Source organism: Muscardinus avellanarius (genome assembly GCF_963383645.1).
Source record: "Muscardinus avellanarius genome assembly, chromosome: 6".
NCBI classification, from domain to species: Eukaryota; Metazoa; Chordata; class Mammalia; order Rodentia; family Gliridae; genus Muscardinus; species Muscardinus avellanarius.
In genome coordinates, this window is record NC_137791.1 from 135,253,321 (window position 1) to 135,275,038 (window position 21,718).

The 21,718-nt window shown below is 56.7% G+C and overlaps 2 protein-coding genes across 3 annotated transcripts in view; one reads left to right on the forward strand and one right to left on the reverse strand.

Annotated features, from left to right (window-relative positions):
• Positions 1 to 3,991, forward strand: part of EVC (EvC ciliary complex subunit 1) — a gene marked incomplete at both ends in the record, with an annotated part of 56,594 nt that extends 52,603 nt beyond the window's left edge. Inside the window, 8 exons of the mRNA XM_080697282.1 lie at positions 672 to 798; positions 2,001 to 2,094; positions 2,230 to 2,237; positions 2,345 to 2,406; positions 2,481 to 2,518; positions 2,970 to 3,081; positions 3,564 to 3,618; positions 3,884 to 3,991. Of these exons, the coding sequence (XP_080553408.1) occupies positions 672 to 798; positions 2,001 to 2,094; positions 2,230 to 2,237; positions 2,345 to 2,406; positions 2,481 to 2,518; positions 2,970 to 3,081; positions 3,564 to 3,618; positions 3,884 to 3,991 (604 nt within the window). The remainder of the gene's footprint in view (positions 1 to 671; positions 799 to 2,000; positions 2,095 to 2,229; positions 2,238 to 2,344; positions 2,407 to 2,480; positions 2,519 to 2,969; positions 3,082 to 3,563; positions 3,619 to 3,883) is intronic.
• A 4,979-nt stretch (positions 3,992 to 8,970) lies between these two features.
• CRMP1 (collapsin response mediator protein 1) overlaps positions 8,971 to 21,718 on the reverse strand; it is a gene marked incomplete at both ends in the record, with an annotated part of 63,987 nt that continues 51,239 nt past the window's right edge. For both annotated transcript variants that reach the window (XM_080697667.1, XM_080697668.1), the window contains 6 exons: positions 8,971 to 9,062; positions 11,747 to 11,912; positions 14,759 to 14,938; positions 15,582 to 15,752; positions 16,797 to 16,938; positions 19,069 to 19,225. In XM_080697667.1, the coding sequence (XP_080553793.1) occupies positions 8,971 to 9,062; positions 11,747 to 11,912; positions 14,759 to 14,938; positions 15,582 to 15,752; positions 16,797 to 16,938; positions 19,069 to 19,225 (908 nt within the window). The remainder of the gene's footprint in view (positions 9,063 to 11,746; positions 11,913 to 14,758; positions 14,939 to 15,581; positions 15,753 to 16,796; positions 16,939 to 19,068; positions 19,226 to 21,718) is intronic.

Here is a 21,718-nt window from a genome sequence, read left to right on the forward strand (position 1 = left end):
CTTGGAAGCCCTGGGAGAAATCGCTCCCCACTTGTCAGTGGCTGTGGCGCCAAGGCCTGCCAGTTCCTTGCCGGCTGCCACATGGACCACCCATGTCCCCAGAGACTCTCCCTGGTCCTCTCCTGGGCCCCAGCCTATCAGAGTAATGGGGCTGCTGTGTTCAGGATTTCTAAGACATTCCATTGGAGAACAGGAGCCTCCTGTTTCACGAGGGAGGAACCAGGGCCATTCTGCTATCTAGATCAGCTGGGCCACCGGTCCTTGCTTGAGCACCCCCCCCCCCGGGGAAGTGTGTCTTCTCAGGGAGAGGTGCTGCTTTCTGCCTGGGTGACCACGCTGCCGCTGTGTGTCCCCAGCAAGCCTGACCTTTCGGCTTCTTTTTCCCCGTGGCCTTTCTTCTATGCCCCACGCTGTCCCCAAGCTGTCCTGTCACTCAAAGACAGAAGTGCAGGCAGAATCTGTAGCCTTCCAAGTGTTTTATGGCAACCTAGCTGCTGGTCAGGGACTCGCCTGGGTCCCCAGTGTGTGTGGCCACTTAGTGGCCCACGGTGGCGAGGCTCCTCCCGGCCTCCCGGCGAGGATCCCGGCGCTCAGCAGGCTCCTTGAAGAGATCTGTGTGGGGCTGAGGTCCCCGTGGCTCTAGATGCACCAAAACCTCCTTCCCTCCCCAGGGTGCTGTCGCAGCAGAAGAGGTTCCTGGCCCAGTTCACCGCGCACCAGCACCTCCGTCTGGAAGCGCAGAAGCAGAAGGCCAGAGTGTTGGACCAGCTGGAGGCCCAGCTGGAGGCGCGGCTGCAGGTGCATGTCTGGGGCCTCCTGGGCAGGCAGGCTGCGGCTTCGGAGGCCACCTTCATGGTCACAGGCCAGCGTGGGGCCCCTCGCTGGACCCTCAGCCTCTGTGCTGCCCTGTCTGTGGCACACAGACCTGCCACATGCCACTGGCTGGCACTGCGCCAGTCCTGTGGCGAGGTCCAGGGAAGCAGGGCCCTCCTGGACTCGGGCTCAGCCCACTCTAGAATCTGCGGGGCGTGAGCGTGGCCCTGTGTGGACGTCACCCTGGGCTGGACCTGCTGCTAATGAGTGACCTCTGTGCTTTGGGGCTATATTGATGCTGTCTAGAACCCCCAAGAGGCTCGGCTCTCTGGGTATAATGTGGACAGATCAGCACAGATAAACACTATTGCAAGGGGATCATTTGGGGCGGGCGTAATGCAAAGTGGCCGCCTTTAAAAAAGTCACCCAAAGCTGGGCGTGGCGGCGCCCACTCGTCATCCCAGCATGCAGGGGGCTGAGACAGGAGGATCACGGTTCAGAGACAGCCTCAGCTAGTTGGTGAGGTCCCTTGCAACTCAGTGAGACCCTGTTTCAAAATAAAGAGTAAAAAACAGGGCTGGGGGTGTAGCTCAGAGGTAGAATGCCCCTGGGTTCCATCCCCAGTAACACCAAAAAAAAAAAAAAAGCCATTCAAAATTTGAGAACGTAGCAGTCACAGGCTTGGCCTTCTAGGGTTCTCCCTAGCGACGGTCACTGTAGCACGATGAGGATGCTCTAAGCACAGCTACACGCACTCGCCGAGGCTCTGACCTCATCCGCCAGCGCAGGGGAGGCACTTCCTGTTATTGGCGCAACTACAGATGGGGAAACTGAGGCTCGCGGTGCTGAGGCCGCTGTCCAGCCTCACACAGCAAACTGCGCAGCGGGTGCGGCTGAGCCAGGCTGTTGGCGCCGCAGCTCGCCCGGCTCAGCCCTGGAGTCAGGGGAAGCGGATCCAGTCCTGGCCCGCCACACCTTGTCTGTGGGGACCGCTGGCCTCATCTGAGCAAGGGGGTCCCTGGCAGTGTGAGCACAGGCAGGGGCTCCCCCTGCTCCCGCCTCTCAGAGAATCCGCCTCCTCCTCCGCGCTGGGGGCCCCTCCATCCAGGAGTCCTGGGCGTCAGCTCCATCCTGGGGGATCGAGGGGATGGACGGAGGTCAGCTCCTCACTCCAGTTTGTTCACCAGGACGCGGAGCAGATCTTCATCTCGGAGCTGGCGGCCTTGGCCCGGGTGTCCCTTGCCGAGAACAAGCCGCTGTCCAGTAAGCGCGGGCCTGCAGGTGAGTCCTGGCACCGCGGCGGGAGGTGCATGGAATTTTGAAAGAGGACCAATAGAGTCCCAATGTCCACGCTGCCCAGCTCTGCGGCCTCACACCTGACCCCTCTGGGCTTATGTGTCCTGGTCTATAAGCCAGTGGGCTCGGTGAGGACGCCCCGGTGGCCTCTGGCTCTGGCATCTGACAGTTCCAGCTCCTGGTCTGCCACTTGCTAGCTGGGTTTTATCACTGACTCTGTTTTCCTGCCTTCAAGGTGAAAAATGAGTCCCCTCCCATCAGTGATGGCGGCTGTGGGAACCTGGTTGTGGAGGCAGTGTAAGCACAGACTCTGTGGCCACAGGAACTACGGCTCTGGCACCCACAGCTGACCCCTGCCTCCCTGGTCTCAGAGGCCGCTGGTGCCTTTGCGGGAGCCTGGCGGACCTGGGTCCAGGCCCCTGCTCTGCTGCCTCCCAGCCATGCCAAATCAGGAAAACGCATCCCTCCCCTGCGCCTCAGTTTCCCCCCAGGGAAATGGGTTAACGCAACGAGGTACTGGGGTCTTCCCGGCCTGCAAAGGGCTCTTAAAAACCATGTGGGCTTGGGCCGGGCGTGGTGGTGCACACTTGTAATCTCAGCGCTTGGGAGGCTGAGACAGGAGAATCACACAGGTTTGAAGCCAGCCTCAGCTACTTAGGCTCCCAGCAACTTAGTGAGACCCTGTTTCCAAATAAAATATAGGTCTGGGAGTATAGCCCGGAGGTAGAAAGCCCCTGGGTTCACCCCCAGTAAAAAAACAAAAAAAAAAAAACAAAAAAACAATAAGAAAACCACGTGGGCTTGGGAATGGAGGGGTTTCACAAAGCCCCGGCCCCATGCCTGGGCTCTGCCTTCCACAGCGGAGCCCCTGAGGACCAAGAGGAAGAAGGCCCCGCCCCGGGAGAGAGGGGCCCTGGGGCTGCCCAGCGAGGACGGCCCTTCGCCGGGGGACCCCACCTCGGCACCACTCAGGTACTGGGCAGCTGGTGGGCTTGGCCCTGGGGCTGGCACTGGGTCAGGAAGTGGCTTCCCCCAGGCGTGCACCCGAGAGTTAAGGGTGTGCACAAAACCTGGGACAGTGATCAGGACCCTGTGGACGGTGCTGGCCCGGCCCTGGCTGCTGTCTCTGTCCTATGCATGGGGAAGGGGGCTGCCTTGAGCTCTGAAGGCTGCAGCCTGAATGGCGGCCACCCCCCCCCCCACCAGGGCAGCATGGGCGCCAGGCTGTAGGATCAGCTGCAGCCATGTGGCCCAGCGCGCCTGGTACAAGCCAGGGTGTCCTTGTCCTGAGCACCTGGAAGGCCTCCCGCCTTCCAGAAGGAACCTGGGGTTCCGATGGTGCCTTAGCCCAAGTCACCATAGACGAGCTTGGGTCCTGCCACTGCACTGGGCGAGTTCTTGCGTCTGGATGGAGGCCGGCGTTAACTAGCCGCTTTCTTCCGTGTTGTAAGCAGCAAGAGGCTGGGTCAGCAAGAAGAAGAGGGCGGGGAGCGCGAGAGCCCCGGGAAGGTGCTGAAGAAGAGGAGCCATCTGTAGTTGCGGACTGGAGCCCTGAGGCAGCTCAGCAGGCCAGAGGGTGCTCAGGGAGGATGGGCAGGGATGCAGAGTGCCCAGAAAGCGAGGACAGAGCAAGAGCCCGCGGGGCGTCCGGAGCCTCCCCACGAAGTGCTCCCTAGACCCAAGCCGTGGTCCCAGTGCCTCCACCCCTCTCCGCCTCCCATGCACACCCCCCAGGACAGCTCCCAGCCTCTGTGCTTTCTGTCTGTTGGCTCAGCCACCTCTGAAGCCGGTCACCAAGCCTGGTGTCTGCGTCTTGGGGCCGACCACCCTACAACAAGTGTGGAATCCTGGCACTGGGCCCATCCTGAGCCCTTGGGCCTAAGGACCCACCACGCATGTCACCCACTGCATGGGCCTCCTCTTTGGGGCACTGAAGTCCAGGGAAGGAGGCCATGCCCAGCCCTGGGGCCTCACTGTGAAGTCCTGAACCTGGCTACCAGGCAGGCAGCAACCTCTGCCCCAAAGAGAAGTTTCTCCTGATGGATGGAGGGAACTTCCAGAGTAGCCACACATACAGAGCCAGAGGCCTTCCCCAGCCAGGGAGGAAACTGCCCTTCTCAGTACATCCAGGGATTCTCAGACTGAGGACACGGGGTGAGGTGATTCTTTGGTTTGGAGGACAACATGCGGATACCAAAGTGGGGTTCTTAGTCAGACTGGAGCCAGGAGGTGCGAGGGATGAGAGGGAGCTGGTGCTGGTGTCCCAGATGAGAACAATTAACCCAGACTCGGGCACAGCAACTCAGGACGCAGCTGTACTGGGAGCCCCCGGGGCCAAGGGACTGGGTTTAAAATCGTGTACATGAATTTCACCCTTCTGCCTTCAAAGCTTCCCTGTGCCTTCACCCCCCTCAGTGTGCCTTTGATCTGTCCAACACATCCCAGATCCAGGCCCTGCCCGGCCTGAATAAACGCCTTTATTCTGAGAGCTGCTCCCTGGGGTGTCAGTTAAGGTCAGAGGCTGTCCTGCCCTGGCCTCCACCCATAGATACCAGTAGCACCCCCAGTTCCACGACCCAAAGCATCCCCAGCACGGCCCAGCGCTCACTCACCCAGCTGAGTCCAAGCACGTCCGCCCAGCCGTGTCCAGGAGGGACAGCTCAGCGTGTCCATGAACTCCTGGGACATAAGGTGGTCGAGGAACTCCGTGACTCTTGTCTTGAGGTTTTTCTGGGCCCTTTGTGAATTTTAAGTTCTCAGGACCTAAATTAGATTCTGCTGGCCAGAAAAAGCAGCAATCCAATCATCAGCCCTTAAAATTGTCCTAGCCCAACTCCAGGCAGGTGGGATTTCTAAAGTTATCCCACAGTGCCCTCTGGTGGCCGAAAGTAGCACTTCAGTTTTCAGAGTGGTAGAAAACCAGGCTCTTTGCGCTTTCTCCTCCTCCTCCCCTCCTCCTCCTCCCCTCTTCCTCCTCCTCTCCTCCTCCGCCTCCCCTCCCCCTTCTCTTCCTCCTCTCCCCCTCCTCTTCCTCCTCCCCTCCCCCCCTCTTCCTCTTCCTCTTCCTCCTCCCCTCCTCTGCCTCCCCTCCCCCTTCTCTTCCTCCTCCCCTCCTCCTCCTCTTCCTCCCCTCCTCTTCTTCCTCCCCTCCTCCTCCTCCTCTTCCTCCTCCTCCTCTTCCTCCTCCCCTCCCCCTCCTCTTCCTTTTCCTCTTCCTCCTCCCCTCCTCCGCCTCCCCTCCCCCTTCTCTTCCTCCTCCCCTCCTCTGTCTCCCCTCCTCTTCTTCCTCCCCTCCTCCTCTTCCTCCTCCTCCTCTCCCCCTCCTCTTCCTCTTCCCCTCCCCCTCCTCTTCCTCTTCCTCCTCCCCTCCTCCTCCTCCCCTCCTCATCCTCTTCCTCCTCCCCTCTTCCTCCTCCTCTCCTCCTCCTCCCCCTCCTCCCCTCCTCATCTCCTCCTCCTCTTCCTCTTATAGTAGGGATTGAACACATAGGCATTCTACCTCTGGGCTACACCTCTGGCCCTATTTTATTTTTTATTTTGAAACAGGGCCTCACTAATTTGCTGAGACTGGCCTCAAACCTGTGATCTCCTGTCTCAGCCTCCTAAGTCCTGGGGTTACAGGTGTGTGCCACCCCACTGAATAGACACACCTTTGTGTAGCTACACGGGTCCTCTGCACAGAGAAGGTCTGAGGCAGAAGGCGCTGGGTACGGGATGCCTGGTTTGGTGGCCTGTGGGGCGAATGCAGCCCGCCCCTTGCAGCAGCAGGATTGGCCAGTGAAGCTGAGCGTAGGCCTCCGAATGCTCACAGGTGGATTCAAAGTGCTGTTAAGGACCACAGGCCCAGCCTGCGCCCTGCCCTCTCCCGAGCCTCCGGGTCTCTGCACCGCGCCCTGCGGGCCGCATCCACACTGCCACTGGTATCAGATTTTCATCTCTCTGCCTTAGCCCAAAGGAGCAAACCCTGAGCTACTGGGTCCTGCCCCGCCTTGCCACCCGCCCGTCCCACTTGGCACAGCTTCTGGCACACAACTCCACCAAGTCTTGGGGCTGTATTCAGGAGCACGGCGACGCTTCCAGCACAGAATTGACCCTGACTAGAATAAAATGTGGCCAACTGGAGGCCCTGGGTGGCTTGGGACACCTGGTGCTGAGGAGGGCCTGGAGGCCTGAGCCCACCGGGCAGAGGGAAAAGGGGCTGCCTGAGCCCACTGTGACTCCAGCTATTATGAGCTGGGGGTTGTTACGGTGACGGTGGAGGTGGGAGAGGGCCACAAGAGATGGTGTCCGAGTTCGGATCTAGAATGTCCCCTGGAAGAGCTCAGGTATTGGCAACTCAAAAAACGTTCAGAGGTGAAATCACAGGGTCCTGGGGGCTCTAATCTCATCTGCGGGCAATCCACTGATGGATTAATGGATTTATCCATGGGGTTAGGGGAAGTAGGTCACCGGGGCAGGGTGTGGCTTGGGCTCTGCCCGCACCCAGATCCCCAGAGCCTTTGTGGCTGTTACTGGTTGGGGTGGGAGGCTGTGGATGGACAGGTGACCGATGGAATCACCCTCCTCCAGAGCTTGCTCCCACTGCACCCTCAGAGTTGGAAGGAATGGGTCAGCTTCCTGTGTTGAAATCTCACCCACTGACCTCCAAGAACCAGGACTCGCGGGTCTCCCCAGGCCTCGTGTGTGCTGACGGTGCTTCTAGGAGGAGCTGCCTGTGGTTCCTGATGGGGCCGGCTGGGCACTGGCCCCTGACCTAGGAGACGTGAGGAGGCCCCTTCAGAGTCCGTCTCAGATAAAGGATGTCAGGACGGCTTCCGCTTCTAGCCCCCAGGACCGTGGAGGCGAGGCCCAGCGGCAGGTGGATAATGCCTGCTGCCTGCTTTACTCTTCCAGAGGCTTCCTGGGACTTTAGAAGTCCGGTGGGTCAACGATTCCTACCATCCGTCCCCCGCGCCTCCCGGCACTTAGCCGTGTCTTGAGAAAGTCGGTGATTGCCCCCATCAGCACATCGCTGGGCCTTAGCCAAGGCCTCCACCGGCCGGGGACACAGAGTCTCAGTAGATGCAGTGCCCGTAGCGAGAGCAGGACTGAGCAGGTAGGAGCAGGAGCCTGGCTCACCCCATGGCCTGGATGCGGACCCCGGTCCTGACACTTGCTAACTGTGACCTCGGACAAGCGACTCCCGTCAGTCGGACTTGGTTTCCTCATCTGTTAAATGGGGCACTACGGTTTGGATATGGCCTGAGCGTCCCCAGCGCTTCCTGTGTTGACATTTCACCCACTGTGAGGTAGGGATTGGGTGGAAACTTCATCAGACCTCAGGCCTTAGAGGCGGGAGCCCTGGAGGGACCAGTGTGAGGTCACGGGGTGAGCTTCCGTCACTCCATCTCGGTGACTTTGTAAGAAGAGGAAGAGCCCACAGGCCACACGTACTTCCTGGCTCTAGCCACGCGATGCCCTGCACCTCCTTGGGGCAGCAGAAGAGTCGAAGAAGGCCACCACCACAGAAGGACCACAGAAGGCCTGTAGACCTTGCACCTCCGGAACCGTAAGCCAAAAATAAACCTCTTTGCTTTATAAAGAAGACTGCCTCGGACATTTCATTGTAGCAATAAAAATGAACTAATGCACGGGGAGGGCAATAGTCTTTACTCTCCCTGAGAACGTGCTCGTGGCTCACGGGAATGGCAGGACGAAGGGGATGAGTTTCTGGCATGAGACAGAGCTACAGGACCCGGGAGAGTCGAGGAAGGCGGAGGAGAAGGGAACGATGTGTGCTGACCTATCGCAGCGGCCCAGGCGCTGGCCGCATCCTCCCGTGCAGGGGGTCTCAGGGCCTGACCCTACGCTCCAGAGGCCGCGAGCTGCTCTCTCCTCCCCCTCCGTCCCTGGCATCTACCAACTGCGAGTGCTCAGGACCCAGGCCCTCCCTCTGCTCCGCTACTCGGGTTGCCTGGCGGCCAAGCCTCTGACCCCATCCAAATGAACACACCCCAGTCAGGCCAGCAGGTACTTTATCTTCTTTATTTTCTCACAAGCTTAGACTCCAGAGCCACGACAGCCAGTTATGAAGTAAAAATGGGGGTGATTACAAAGGAAAACTGTACAAAACTTTAAAAATCTGACTGCCCCATCGACCTCCTCAGAGGGAGCAGGACGCAGGTGACCTGAGACGGCTGTCACCACCGTCCTCAGCCCGGAACAGGGAGGGGACCTGGCTCGGCCCGAAGCCCGGAGCTGGCTGAAGGACACACAGACTGGAAGGACATCGTGGTGAGTCATAAGTGCCACGGAGACCGGGTCGACACAGGCGTGGATGACGTTTCTCTGTGCCCGCGCGGAGGCTCTGCCATCTCAGCGGGTGGGGCGGGGCAGGCTGCTTCCTGGTGCTTGTCTTGGGGTGGGGGCAGTGAGCTTCGTTTCTGGGTTTGGGAGTCGCCCCTGAGCGCTGAGGTCTCTGCACCAGTCCCCGGTGACGTCCCATCCGACACTCTCAGACTCGCAAACAGAATTAAGAACATGCGTCTACTATCCTAGAACTACTACGGGGTGCAGGGAGCCGCCGCTCAGAGGGACCATGGAGCCACAGAGGGCAGAAATGGAGGGGGCGGGGCGGGGGCGAAAGGCGGCGGTGCAACGGGAAGGGAACACGGAGGCCCGTGCTCCGAGGTGGACGCGTGAACACACATCTGTGGGCAAGGAAGTTCCGAGCAAACACACCACACTAGTACCAATTCTTCCTAAACCAAAAAGGAAAGGGCGTCATTCCATCGCCACCCCCCATCAGGACCAACTAAAACCGTGGGCTTCGCAAACACGGACAGGATTCCACAAGCCTTCGCCCGGCCATCAACCCGGCCGTCAACCGAGGCTGGTGATGTTGGAGCGGCCACCGGGGGGCGCCACGATGCGATGGCCGGTACGCCTTGGGTTGTTGTCGTCTATCTGGGCCCCTGAAAGAGACAAGAAGGAGTCCGTCATCTCCGTCATCTCCATCACCTCTGGGGGAGGGCTGCGAAGCTCAGCTGGACGGTTGATCTCAGAGGCGGTGTGCTCAGCAGCAGCGCCGCCTGGTGTGTCGTGCCCACCTTGATAGCGGCCATGCCGGCCACCACGGGTCTCACCTCTGGGAAACCTCCCTGCCCCAGAACCGTCTGTCCTCCAAGCCCCTCGGTCCCTGGGTCACCCTCCCACAACTCTTACTACCTTGTGCTCTTTCTTGCCCGGCTTCCCCAGTAGAATTTGACATTCCTGATTCAGGTGAGCCGACGCTTACTGAGTACCAACTATGCGCAGACGTAGGGTTGGGACTCTGGCGTATGTTACTGTGTTTGGGGCACACAATAATGTGGCAAAGTCAGTGTATTTTGCCCACTAATTATAGACGAGGAATTGGAGGCTCTGGTTGCTCATGTCTGTGTGTGGAGCTGCTGGGCGGGGAAGCCGGGACTCAAGGCCACACTGGGCTGGGACCCAAGGGCCACCTTCCTATGCATGGCGTCCTTGCTTCAAGGCTCTTCAGTGTGTGTGTGTGTACACCCACACGCAGTTACATGAGTGTGCATGCCTGTGTACACATGCATGTTAACTATTCAGAGCTAAATTTACCTTCTTTATTTGTTGTTTGTTTTGCCCTGGGGATTGAACCTGGGGCATTCTACCTCTGAGCTACCTCCCCAGCTCTGTTTATTTAGGTATTTATGTATTTACTTATTTATTTATTTAAACAGGGTCTCACTAGTTTGTTGAGTCCTGCTACATTAGTAAGACTGTCTTCAAACCTGTGATCCTCCTGTCTCACCTTCCCAAGTACTGAGATTATAACCATGCACCAACATACCCAGGTCACCTCCCTTCATGGGGAGAAGCATTTTTGTTTGTTTTAAATTTTCAAAGCCAACCATCATTCTATCTTAATATTACGTATTCTTTTGCAGTTAAAGAGTTAAAATTCCAGCAGCAAGCCAATTCCTGGTACTCAAGAAATATTTATTATGTAAGAGACTAGTAGAGGCTGTGAAGCAGGCCCTAGGGTCCGGCTGGAGACTCAGGTGTGAGTATAGAGCTCAGGCCTTGAACTCGGACAGTTTGGAATTGTCTACACAGCCCAGTAGCCCAGCTGGGGCCCCTCCTGACTCTGACATCGTATCTCTTGTCTGTGTAAAACACTAAGAATCAGGTTTAGAGTACTGATTTTATTTTCTCCCACGGTGTCACTGGTAGATGTTTGTCTTCTGGTAACTCGCGCATACTTGTGTGTGTGTGTATCTATGTGAGTGGATTATGCATGCGTGTGTAAATATGTGCATCTCAAGGCTCAGGAATGAGAGCCACCACTTCAAACCTTTCCCCTTCACGTGTGCCTTGGTGGCTACACATCTGTACACTAAAGATGCCTGTTGGAAAACAGACGTCATGCCACATCTACATAGCATGATGTCACACAGAAACATAAGAGGGTATGTGTGAAGCTGCCGCTGCTGGGAACATCTCTGCAGTGGGTACCACATGATGTCACGCTGCTCCGAAGCTGGCCGAGGCTGGCCCTGACCAGGAGTCTGGCCAGGAGAAAGGTGCATGGCCTTTCAACAGGCTGCTGTCCCACTGCTAGCCTTGTTACAAAGGGCTCTCCTGTCCACATCAAGTGCAGCTGGCAGTGTGTAATCACTGACACTGCAAGCTCCTGCCTAGGTCTCTTCTGGCCCTGGGACCGGCTTTGCTGACTGAGCACTGGGTAAGACACTCATTGGTGCTGAGATCCACGTGGTGTAATAACATTGGTTATCTTTAATGCTGGACTCAGTGGGGTTTGAGAGCTCTTCCTTGAAGCTCTGAGGCTGAGATGGCCTGATGCCTCGGGCCCCACCACACCAGCATGGGGAGAGCCTCCGCTGATGACATGCCCCACCACCCACAAGTTAAATGCTGTTTAAGTGTCTAAGTCCCGTCACTCTTGCCAGTTACCTTTCCAGACAGGAGTTAAACTATGCCCCATGGACCAAACTCAGCCCACTGCCTTTGTTTCCATAGTTCATGAGCTGGAAATAGTTTTCATGTTTTTTAAATGGCCACATTTTTAGTGGCAATTTGATATAATATTCTAGATTTCTGCCTGTGACTCACAAAGCCTAAATTATTTACTATCTGGCCCTTTAAAGGAAGTCCACCAGCTCCCCGGCTGGCCTGCGGCAGACCAGCCATGGTCACGGTCACACGCCACCTGTTCCTAACAGCCAGAGCAGCCCATAATCCTGCCAACACCCCCAACCCCGGCAGAGTTACTCCAGTTCCCAGTGTGCTGCTGCCCTCTGGTGGCCATCTGCTGGAATTGCGGGCACATAACCTGAGGAGGTCTCAAGTCTGAGCTTTGCTTGACCCTCAAGTCCTGGGATTTTGACACTGAATTGTTGGGGCCTTAAATAGGAATAAACCACAGGGCACAGAGCAGTTGTGAGGATAAAACATAATCGGAGATGAAAAACATGCTCCATGGCCCACGATGGAGGAACCCGGCTGCCCAGCCCACAGGGTGTGTGCCTAGGTGCACCCCGCTGTACCTGCCAGGTTCAGCCCCGCACAACACTACAGCAAAAAGTCCCCAGGCACGCCTGAGCACACCACCCACCCACGCTCCTACCTGACAAGCTGAAGTTGGACTGGTGGAGGTTCCTGATGGGCGGAGGCTGGTGTTTGGAAGGCGAGGATTTGGCAGAAGGAGCTGGAGTTGCATATTTGGGTGTGGCTGGCACCTCGTACACAGGACCGTCGTACATGCCCCTGGAAACCCCTTGTAATCCAAAAACCTACACAGAGAGGGAGGGCGCTGATCGCCAGTGTGCACATGTGTGTGCCTTCCACTCAGCCAGGGCTGAGCCCCATGAGAGAGAAGAATCTGAGGGCCCAAAACACATGCACACACACGCACGCACACTCCCCATAGTCATGTACACCCTACATACCACAAACACATGCCGCCCTGCACACACACAAGACACACACCTACAGGTTGATAGTGATAAGGTAGAAGTAAAAGTGTAGGTAGAAAGGAGACACATTGGGAAGGGAAGGAGGATAAGGTTTTAAAGTCTGAAGTCACACTTTGTTAACAGAGCCCCACAGCCCTTCTCCGCTTCCGACTTCCTGTCTCTGATTCTGAGGAGTCCAGGCCCAAAGGATTATCACCTTTCATGAACAGGAAGCTTCCAGGAGAGGCGCTCACCATCCATTCTCCCGGTACCCTTAGTCAGCCCCTTCCTAGGCACCCTATAGAGAGGGATTGCAAAAGGCCCCGAGCTGCCCTCGCGCTCTCTTGAGGTGGCCGCATTTCCCTTGAACATGCGTCCTGACTCTGCTTGACTCCTCTGCCTCCATTTCTGACACGTTGAAGTCCTTTCCTCCACAGAAGCCAAGAACCCACAGAAGTTACCGAGCTGTTCGTGACAATAACACAGAGATATATACATATCTATGCACACGTGCGCACTCACATAAGCCCACAAGCACACGCTGAGCTCCATGCAGGACCCAGATCCCTCTGCCAGCAGAAACCCCACTAGCCTGGCTCCAGCGTGGCCATGGAAGCCCACCTGGCTCTGCACCCTGGCAGAAGTCCACAGGGAGACAGGATTTGGGGGCAGCAAGTTGATCCCAGGAAGGGGCCGAGCGGGGAGAGGTAGGTCACAGATGGACAAGGCGTGTTCTGGGCCTTCACACAGCGGCTCAGGGGACACCGTGCAGCGCAGTTCAGCACGGTCCCTTGAGAGGACAGGGCGATAGCACTGGCTCACCCATCCCCAGGGGCTCCTGCCTGGCAGAAAGGGAGTCCTAGGGGCAGAAAGCTGAGAGCCATGGGGCTCCAGGCACACGCAGTCAGCCCAAAGGAGCTGTGGCCACAGCCAGGGGACCTCAGAGGCGGCCCAGGGGGGCTGCGCATCCACCCAGGTCTCGGAGGGCAATGTGTGTCTGGTGGTCTGTACAGCTCCATCAGGGGTCAGGGACAGAGGTGACAGAGCCCTGGCACCAGCTCCCTCCTCTTCTGTGGCAAGGGACAGAGCCCAGCCCGGTGCCTCCTGCAGCGGGACCCTGGCCAGGGGCCCTCCCCTCCGCAGCAGGTGTTGGAGCCTGGCCCCCTCCTCAGGCACCAACCCCCTCTGTAGCAGATGCCAGAGCCTGGCCCCTGCCCCAGCTCCTCCCCCTCTGTAGCAGGTGTGAGAGCCTGGCCCCTGCCCCAGCTTCTTCCTCTCTATAGCTGGTAACAGAGCCTGGTCCCAGCTCAGGCTCCTCCCTCAGTAGCAGACAGGCTGATTTTAGGCACAAGTTTCCAGCCCAGCATCCTACTGACAGCCCTCCCTGTCCCCAAACCTAAGCATCCTGTCTTGTCCTGTCCCGTCTTCTCAGTCCCTGCTGCCTGGGACAGGACCCTGCAGCTGTTCCCAGGTCGGGCTGGCCAGCGGCCAGCTCTGTGCAGGTCCCTGGCCTGCTCCTGTCCTTGCCCCAGGCACGTGGGGAGGGACCCCTGAGCGAGGGCCCCAGGCTGGGGGCAGGCATCTGCTCTTATGGAAGCAGACCCTCCATCGCGCCTTGAGGCCAAATCTCCTTGGAGGGAGGGAGGGAGGGGCCAAGCAAGGGTGCTGCTGGCCACGGAGGGCGCCGTCCTGGCAGACAGAGGCCCGAGTCCCGTCCTCCTCAGCCTCCTCGCCATACGGCCACTTGCCAGACCTGCCATGCCGCCTCTCCATGTCTACTGTCTCCCATCTGACGCCTGGCACCATGCCAATGGGTGTCTCTGACCCGGCGCCACCTCACGGGGGCATGAGAAGGAACCATGGGGACGGGGAAGGCATCTGGATGGTTCTGTGTAACCCAGAGTGAGTAACGCCATTGAAGAAACACAAGAAAGCGGGAGTGCACGCACATGCACACATGAGCTCACACACACACACAACACACACACATGCAGCATGCATACATACCCCTGCATGTTGCATGAGCACACATGCACATGCTCACACACATGCATGCGCTCCCACACACATATGCACACACAAACACATGTATGCACCATGCACACATACCCCCTGCATATGTACATGGGCACACATGCATATACTCACATACAAGTTTATGCATATATACATGCATGTGCTCACACATGCACATGATCCACCATACGCACCATACATATGTATGTAGCATACACATATACCACTACATGTATACACAGGCATATACACATGCTCACATGCATGCACATGTACACATATGCACACACCCACCACACATATGCACACTTCTGAACACATATATACAGCATACATATACACACTCATATGCATATCTATATACCCAACACACACACATACCCTCACATGTATGCAGAGTGCACATGTACCTGTTCACGTGCACACAGCTCACACACTAATGCATGTATGTAGGATGCACATACAGTACACACAATGGATACATGCACACACACACACACACACACACACACACAGTTGGCCTTCCTGACACACAACAGCGGCCGACCTCTGAGACAGAGCCCGTTTGACAGATAAATCAAGGCACGTCGGCTGTGACCTCTGTCCCCTGCAGGGGACGCCCTGGCTCCAGGAGGGCGCGTGGCTCTGATGGACACGGCCCCGCTCACCTTGCTCCTGATCTTGACGCGCTGGTAGAGGTGCTCAGGGAAAGGCTTCCTGGGGATGAAGCGGCCCACGCCCTTGTTGACGCTGATGTTCCCGTCCTCAAACACGATCTTGCCCTGGCTGATGACCACCAGCGGCGAGCCGTGGCACTCCATGCCTTCAAAGATGTTGTACTCCACGGCCTGTGTGTCCAAGAGGCCGGCGTCATGACTGTGACCCCGCGCTCTCCTCTGCGCGAGCCACGCTGCTCCAAGCAGTGAGCTGGCCTCATGTTATAGCATGAGTTCTTGCCAATGAGTTTTTTTTCTCTGAAACCATCATGTTTAGGGCTGGAGGAGACTCCATCACATGTTCTATAACACGAGTAACCAATACCTCATGGCCAGGATGTGGGCTGCTGGTGGCTTTATTTATTTATTTATTTATTTATTATGGTACTAGGACTGAACCCAAAGGCACTCCACATCTGAGATGCACCCCCAGCCCTATTTTTTATTTTTATTTTGAAACAGGGTCTCACTAGGTTGATGAGAGTCTCACTACCCGCTGAGGCTGTCTGAACTTGCGATCCTCCTGTCTCAGCCTCTCAAGTACTAGATTAAGGCGTGTACCACCACACCCAGAGTTGGTGTGAGCCAGAGTTGGAGCTGTGGCTGGCTCAAGGCCTTTCTCTGGATCTCTCCAACTGGAGGAGAAACTTGAGTGACGGAGCCGAGCTTGAGAACAGACTTGGGAAACTCATACATTACCCTCAACTAAAACAATCGCGAAGGAAGAACGGTTCATCTGCACCAGAGACCCACGGCAGGCCAGGCCAGGGCTTACCGACTTGTGACTCTTGGCCGTGATGGTCTTGACCTTGTCAGGGTCCCAGATGACCACGTCGGCGTCGGAGCCCACAGCAATCCGCCCCTTCCTTGGGTACAGGTTGAAGATCTTGGCCGCGTTGGTGCTGGTAACAGCCACAAACTGGTTCTCGTCCATTTTGCCCGTAGCCTAAAGGGGGGACCCGGGGATGAAGGCAGCACCCCACAGCGGGCCGGAAGGGGAGACGGCGCAGATCTGCGCTTGCTGTGGGGTCCCTGCCCCGGGTCTGCCCTTCTGTCCTCTCCTGGTCTGAAAACTTGCCCCTGAGGCCTGGGTCATCACAGGGACCTTAATGAACTTCTGAGGTCTGCTGCGTCCACACAGGGCCCGACAGCTGGACAAGGCGACTGGCCCAAGTTTTATAGAAAATAAAACCTCCAGTTCTGGTCAATGATCAGAGAGACCCAGGGCTCGACACCCAACACTCCAACCCCCAAAACAGGAGGTGCACACGGGGTTTACAGAACCATCTTTCCACCAACTAAAATGTGGCTGAAAGCACAGTTTGTCCTTAAAGCGTCAAGGACAATGCTGCCACCTGTGACGGTGACTGCAAGACCAGACACCTCGAGTCTCATGCTCCCTCCACCATTGGCCTCCCTTTCCAGAAAGAGAGGAAGACCTGTGTGTGTGTGTGTGTGTGTGTGTGTGTGTGTGTGTGTGTGTGTGTGTGTGTGGTACTGGGGATGAACCCAAGGCTGTTTTACCACTGAGCTACAACCCCAGCCCTTTTTCCTTTTATTAATATATTTATGTATTTATTTTTTATCTTTTGGTGGTACTGGGGATGGAACCCTTCTACCTCCAGGCTACGCCCCCAGACCTATTTTATATTTTATTTGGAAACAGGGTCTCTTAAGCCAGCGAGGCTGGCTTCGAACCTGCGTGATCCTCCTGTCTCCACCTCCCAAGCGCGGGGATTACAAGCGTGCGCCACCACGCCCTGCCCAGCCCCTTTTATTTATTTTGAAACAGGGTCTTGCTAAGTCACTGGGGCTGTCCTCGAACCAACCATCCTTCTGTCTCAGCCTCCCAAGTACTGGGCTTACAGGCACGCACCACCACGCCTGGTTTAAAAGGAAGATTTAAGAGCCTGGAATGTCATGTCTAACATGCTGGCTTTGATGGGCCAGGCAGGGTGTTCCTCGACTATTCCTAGGAGGACGGGCTCACCACCGCCTTGTCCCAGACGACGGTCATCCGCTCCTCTATGCCGTTGACGCCCTCGGGGATCAGGGTGAAGTTGTCCTTGCCCACTGCCTTCTGGGCAGTGCTGTAGGGACAGTGCCCACTGCCAGTGACCTGCAAGTCCCCACTGGTGTGGAAAAGAATAAGGCAGAGTTGAGAGCTGAGCTCCCCTTGGAGGGCAGACCCCGCCCAGGCACCAGGTGCAGGCCGGGGGACAGGAGCCCCTGGCTCGGGGAGGCCGACTCTGAACCAGGCATCAGATGCTGGGAATTTTATGCAATTTAAGAAAAAAAAAAGACAGCCAATATATGAAGGAACAAATGAACAGACATCTAAGTTGGTGAGATCAGCTCCCCTCCCTGTGTGCCTCTGTCTACACCCGCATGTTCCGGGTCACAAGCAGAGTCGTGCGTGGCGTGCTGATACGCACCTCCGCGGGCGGCTGCTGGCTAAGGGCGGGCTGGGGCTGGGGCGCTCTCGTGCTGGGCTCACGGGACAAAATACTGCTTGTCAGGGACAGCAAAAGACAGAAATTCGCCGGCTCTGCCTTACAGTTTCTCGGGCTTTGAAAGTAAATATCCTTCGATGTTTTGGGAACCCGGCCCTTACTTTGTGATTGTAAGTGTGGGTTGAGGCTGGCCTCTGCTTCAGAGGCCCAGGACTTAACAGTTATTTCTTAGGGTGTGGAAATGCACTGAAAGGTTTCATAGACTCATTTACTCAGCAAAGCCCCATGCAGCACATTCCTGTGAGCCACGTACGGCTTGTGGCAACGGGGATGCATCCACAAACAGAAAAAGGCAGGCGTCCTGCGGGCCTCAGCTGGCGCTCTCGTGAGCAAGGGAAGCCGGTCATCAACCCCGGAAGATAGGGCTGGTCACTGGCAGAAGAGCCGGCGTTAGGGATGAGATGGAGAGGGCTAGCTGGACCAACTAGGGCTGACATTTTAAACAAGATGACTAGAAAACTCCTCGGTGAGAAGAAACCTTCCAGGAAACATCCATTCAACAGTGAAGGGTCAAACCAATGGCCAAGAGCATGCTCGGCAGAGGTACAGCGAGTGCAAAGGCCCGGGGGCGTCCTGCCTGGGCTCTGGGCTTCAAGTCTGCAGAGGCCAGTGAGCTGGGCTGAGGGACCAGGGGGAGATGAGGGCCAGGTGCTGTCAGTGGGAGGAAGTCCAGCTGAGAGGCTACTGCACAGTCTGCCTAGGTGTCACCTAGAAGGGAGGAGTCACCGCAGGTTTTCACGTGGAGGGCTGGCTTGGTTTGGTGTGCATTTTTCAATGTCCAGCACTTACTGAGTGTGGACCATGATGGGTGAAGGATAAAAACAGGCCCGTGAGGAGGCCAGAGATGGTGCAGCGGGAGCCGGGGTGGCCACAGCAGAGAAGCCACCACTCCCAGGGCCTCTGTGCCACGTGTCTGCCTTTTCCATGGTGCAAAAACGGTGGGTGCCTGAGCTCCGCAGGGCAGGACCAGGAGCTCTGCACTGACTTAGGAAATGTGAGGCCAGACAGCGCTGAGCGAGCCCTGGGGTACACATCAAGGGTGTCTGCGTCACTGGGGAACAGAGCGCCACGCGGCACCACCTGGCCGCTTTGCCTTGCAGACAGTCTCTCCTCCCTGGCAAACTCCGGCTCAGCCGGCCCTGGTCAGCCTGAGCATGCACCTGTTGCCAGGGCAGCCTGCGCTCCTCTCCTCGCCATGGTCAGCAGGGTGCCCCTCCCCCACGCTAGCCAGCAGGAAGGAACAGACTAAGCGGGCCATGGTCCTGATACGTGCGCACATCGCCGCAGGCCCTGCAAGCCACAGTGGCTGCTTTGGGAACACTAAGTGTTGACCTTTTACCTACACTCTCATACCTAGCTCCGCAGCAGCAGGTACTGTATTCTGCCAACTATGCCAGTGGGTAAACTGAGGCAGACAGCCATTACAGGGGACACGACGAGCCCACGGTGACAGTGCGTGGCTGAGCTAGGGTTTCAGGGCTGTCCTCTCCCCAGACCTGGGTATCTGCCACTATCCTGCAGCCCCAGGCAGGCAGGGGTAGAAGCAGTCACTGAGTGAACCGGGTCATGAATATGTCACGGTGGTTATTAATGGACAGTCGCTAGATGAGACAGACGCGCAGTCTCAGGAGGCCTCTGTGAACACCACAGAACATGAGCCCGCAGGCCACTGCACCCCGGCTCCTCCCCACAAGGGCCCCGCTCAGCCGCCCTCCCGCCGTCCACTCCCCGGCCTGTCCCTGTTCTCACCAGGCCAGGAGGGAGGTCAAGTAATCGGGCGTGGTGGGGTCCGGGCTCAGGGGCGGCGAGGTCACGAAGGCCGCCGCCTTGGCCCAGTTCTTGCTCCAGTAGTGGGTGCCGTCTGTCCCCAGGCTCGCAGCAATGGGCTCCCCAAAAACGAGGGGACCTTGGAGGACAAACACAAGCATGCTTGAGTACAGCAGAGGGCGGCTGGGAGCCGGGCATGGGGCGCACGTTTGTCATCCCAGCACTTGGGAGGCTGAGACTGGAGGATCGCGGTTCACAGACAGCCTCAGCTACTACTTAGTGAGGCCCCTTTGCAATTCATTGAGACCCTGTTTCAAAATAAAGAATATAAGCCGGGCGTGATGGCGCACACTTGTAATCCCCGCGCTTGGGAGGCAGAGACAGGAGGATCGTGCAGGTTCGAAGCCAACCACGCGTGCTGGCTTAGGAGACCCTGTTTCCAAATAAAAATGTAAAATTAGGTCTGGGAGTGTAGCCCGGAGGTAGAAGGGCTTCCAGGAACCCCAGTACCACCAATAAATAAGTAAATAAATAAATAAATATAAATAAAGAATAAAAAATAGGGCTGGGGGGGTAGCTTGAAGGTAGAATGCCCCCTGGGTTCCATCCCCAGCACCACAAAAAAAAAAAAAAAAAAGAAAAGAAAACAGGGCTGGGGGTGGAGCTAGGAGGTACAAAGTCCCTGGGTTCAATCCCTAGTACTACAAAACAAAAACTAAAACAAAAAATGGTGTCTATGAAACAGGGGTGGCACCAGAGGGGAGATCTGGAGGCGGGGCGAGATGGCTGGAGCCCTTCCGCAGCCTGGGGACCCCATTGGCCCCCCTCTGCAGGGGGCCGCCTGCTCTCCTGCTGGGCCAGTGGGCAACCCCTGGGGCAGTTACTGCTTTTAGTGTTTAGAGATTATTACTGTCTCTCTACAGACTCGCAGTCGGAGGCAGAGATGTGATTTGCTGCCTTGCTTTGGGGTTTGCTGAGCTGATCTTGGGACAAGGAATCTAGATCAAGGGTTTTACCTGGGAGGTGATTCCTGGAAACACCGCAGGGGCTGAGAAGTGGCAGAAGGGAAGACACGCTGCCTGTGTGTCGTGGGGTCTCAGCCGCCAGCCCCCGGGTGAGAACGTCGGCTGTGCGTCCACCAGCCAGCCCCGAGGGCCCTCGGCACAGCCCCAGGAAGCGGGCTCTGGGGGCAGTCTCTGCCTCCCAATGGGGACCTTGGTGTGTGGAGACAGATGTGGCCTTGGGCTGCGTTCTGCTGGGGCTACCCTCACGCTCCAGGAGGAGCACCGTCTGCAAGCATGGGGATGCCTTAGCTGTCCCTTCTGACCCAGCAGCCCCAGGACACGTGGCTCTTAAACACTGGAAACATGGCCAGTGAGGCTAAGAAAATGCCTTTCAAATTCTATTCACCTGCGGAGCATGGTAGCGCACGCTTGTAATCCCCGCGCTTGGGAGGCTGAGACAGGAGGATCGCACAGGTTCGAAGCCAGCCTCGGCTACTTAGTGAGGCTCTCAGCAACTTAGTGAGACCCTGTTTCCAAATAAAGTATAAAATAGGTCTGGGAGGATAGTCCAGAGGTAGAAAAGCCCCTGGGTTCTACCCCCACCACACACACACACACACACACACACACACACACACACACACACATATTCTATTCACTTAAGTATGTGCGGAAGGGGTACTGGGGCTGAAGTCAGGGGTATTCTTCCTCCGAGATAACACCCCCAGCCCTTTTCATTTAATTTTTATTTTGAAACAGGGTCTGGCTAAGTAGCTGAGGGTCTGGCTAAATGGCTGAGGCTGGCCTCGCACCTGTAATCCTCCTGTGTCAGCCTCAGCACATCTGGCTCACTTCACTTCGTTTAAGGGCGACTAGCCCGTGTGCCTGCTGCTCACCCCCAGCCAGCCAGCTTCGCTCCAGGGCTCGCAGATTTAACCACCTCTCTGCTCCAGGATTTAGAGCCTCTGGATTCCTGCGGCTTCTCTGAGCCTCCTTGGCTCTCGAATGGAGAAAATCCCAGGCAAGGTGAGCTACTCAATTTATCATCTTCCCCCTAAAAACACTAACACAGGGGGCTGGTATAAGGCAACCACTGGCCCCGGGTGGCACCAAGCACTTGACCTCGTAGGTCAGCTAATCTGAATGGAGGCGTGCTCTAAGGATAAAGCACACACGGGGGCTTGGAGACAGTGCAGAAAAGACAAGCAAAGTATCTCATGAGTGAACTTTTTACTCATTACATATTGAAATAATATTTCAGATATAGTAAATATATGGTTTTTTTCCTTGGTGCTGGGAGTTGAACCCAGGGTCATTCTACCTCTGAGCTATACCCCAGGTTCTATTTTATTTTCTTTTGTTTTGAAACAGGGTCTCATTAAGTTGTGGAGGGCCTCATTCTGTTGCTGAGGCTGGCTACAAACCTGCGATCCTCCTGTCTCAGCCTCCCGAGTACTGGGATTACAAGTTTGTACCCCCACACCCAACTAAATACATGCATTGTTAAAATTCATTTATTTGCGGTACTGGGGATTGAATCCAGGGGCATGATACCTCAGAGGTGTGCCACCAGCCCTTTTTATTTTTATGTTTTGTAAGAGGTTTTTGCTTACTGGGATTCTTGCTGT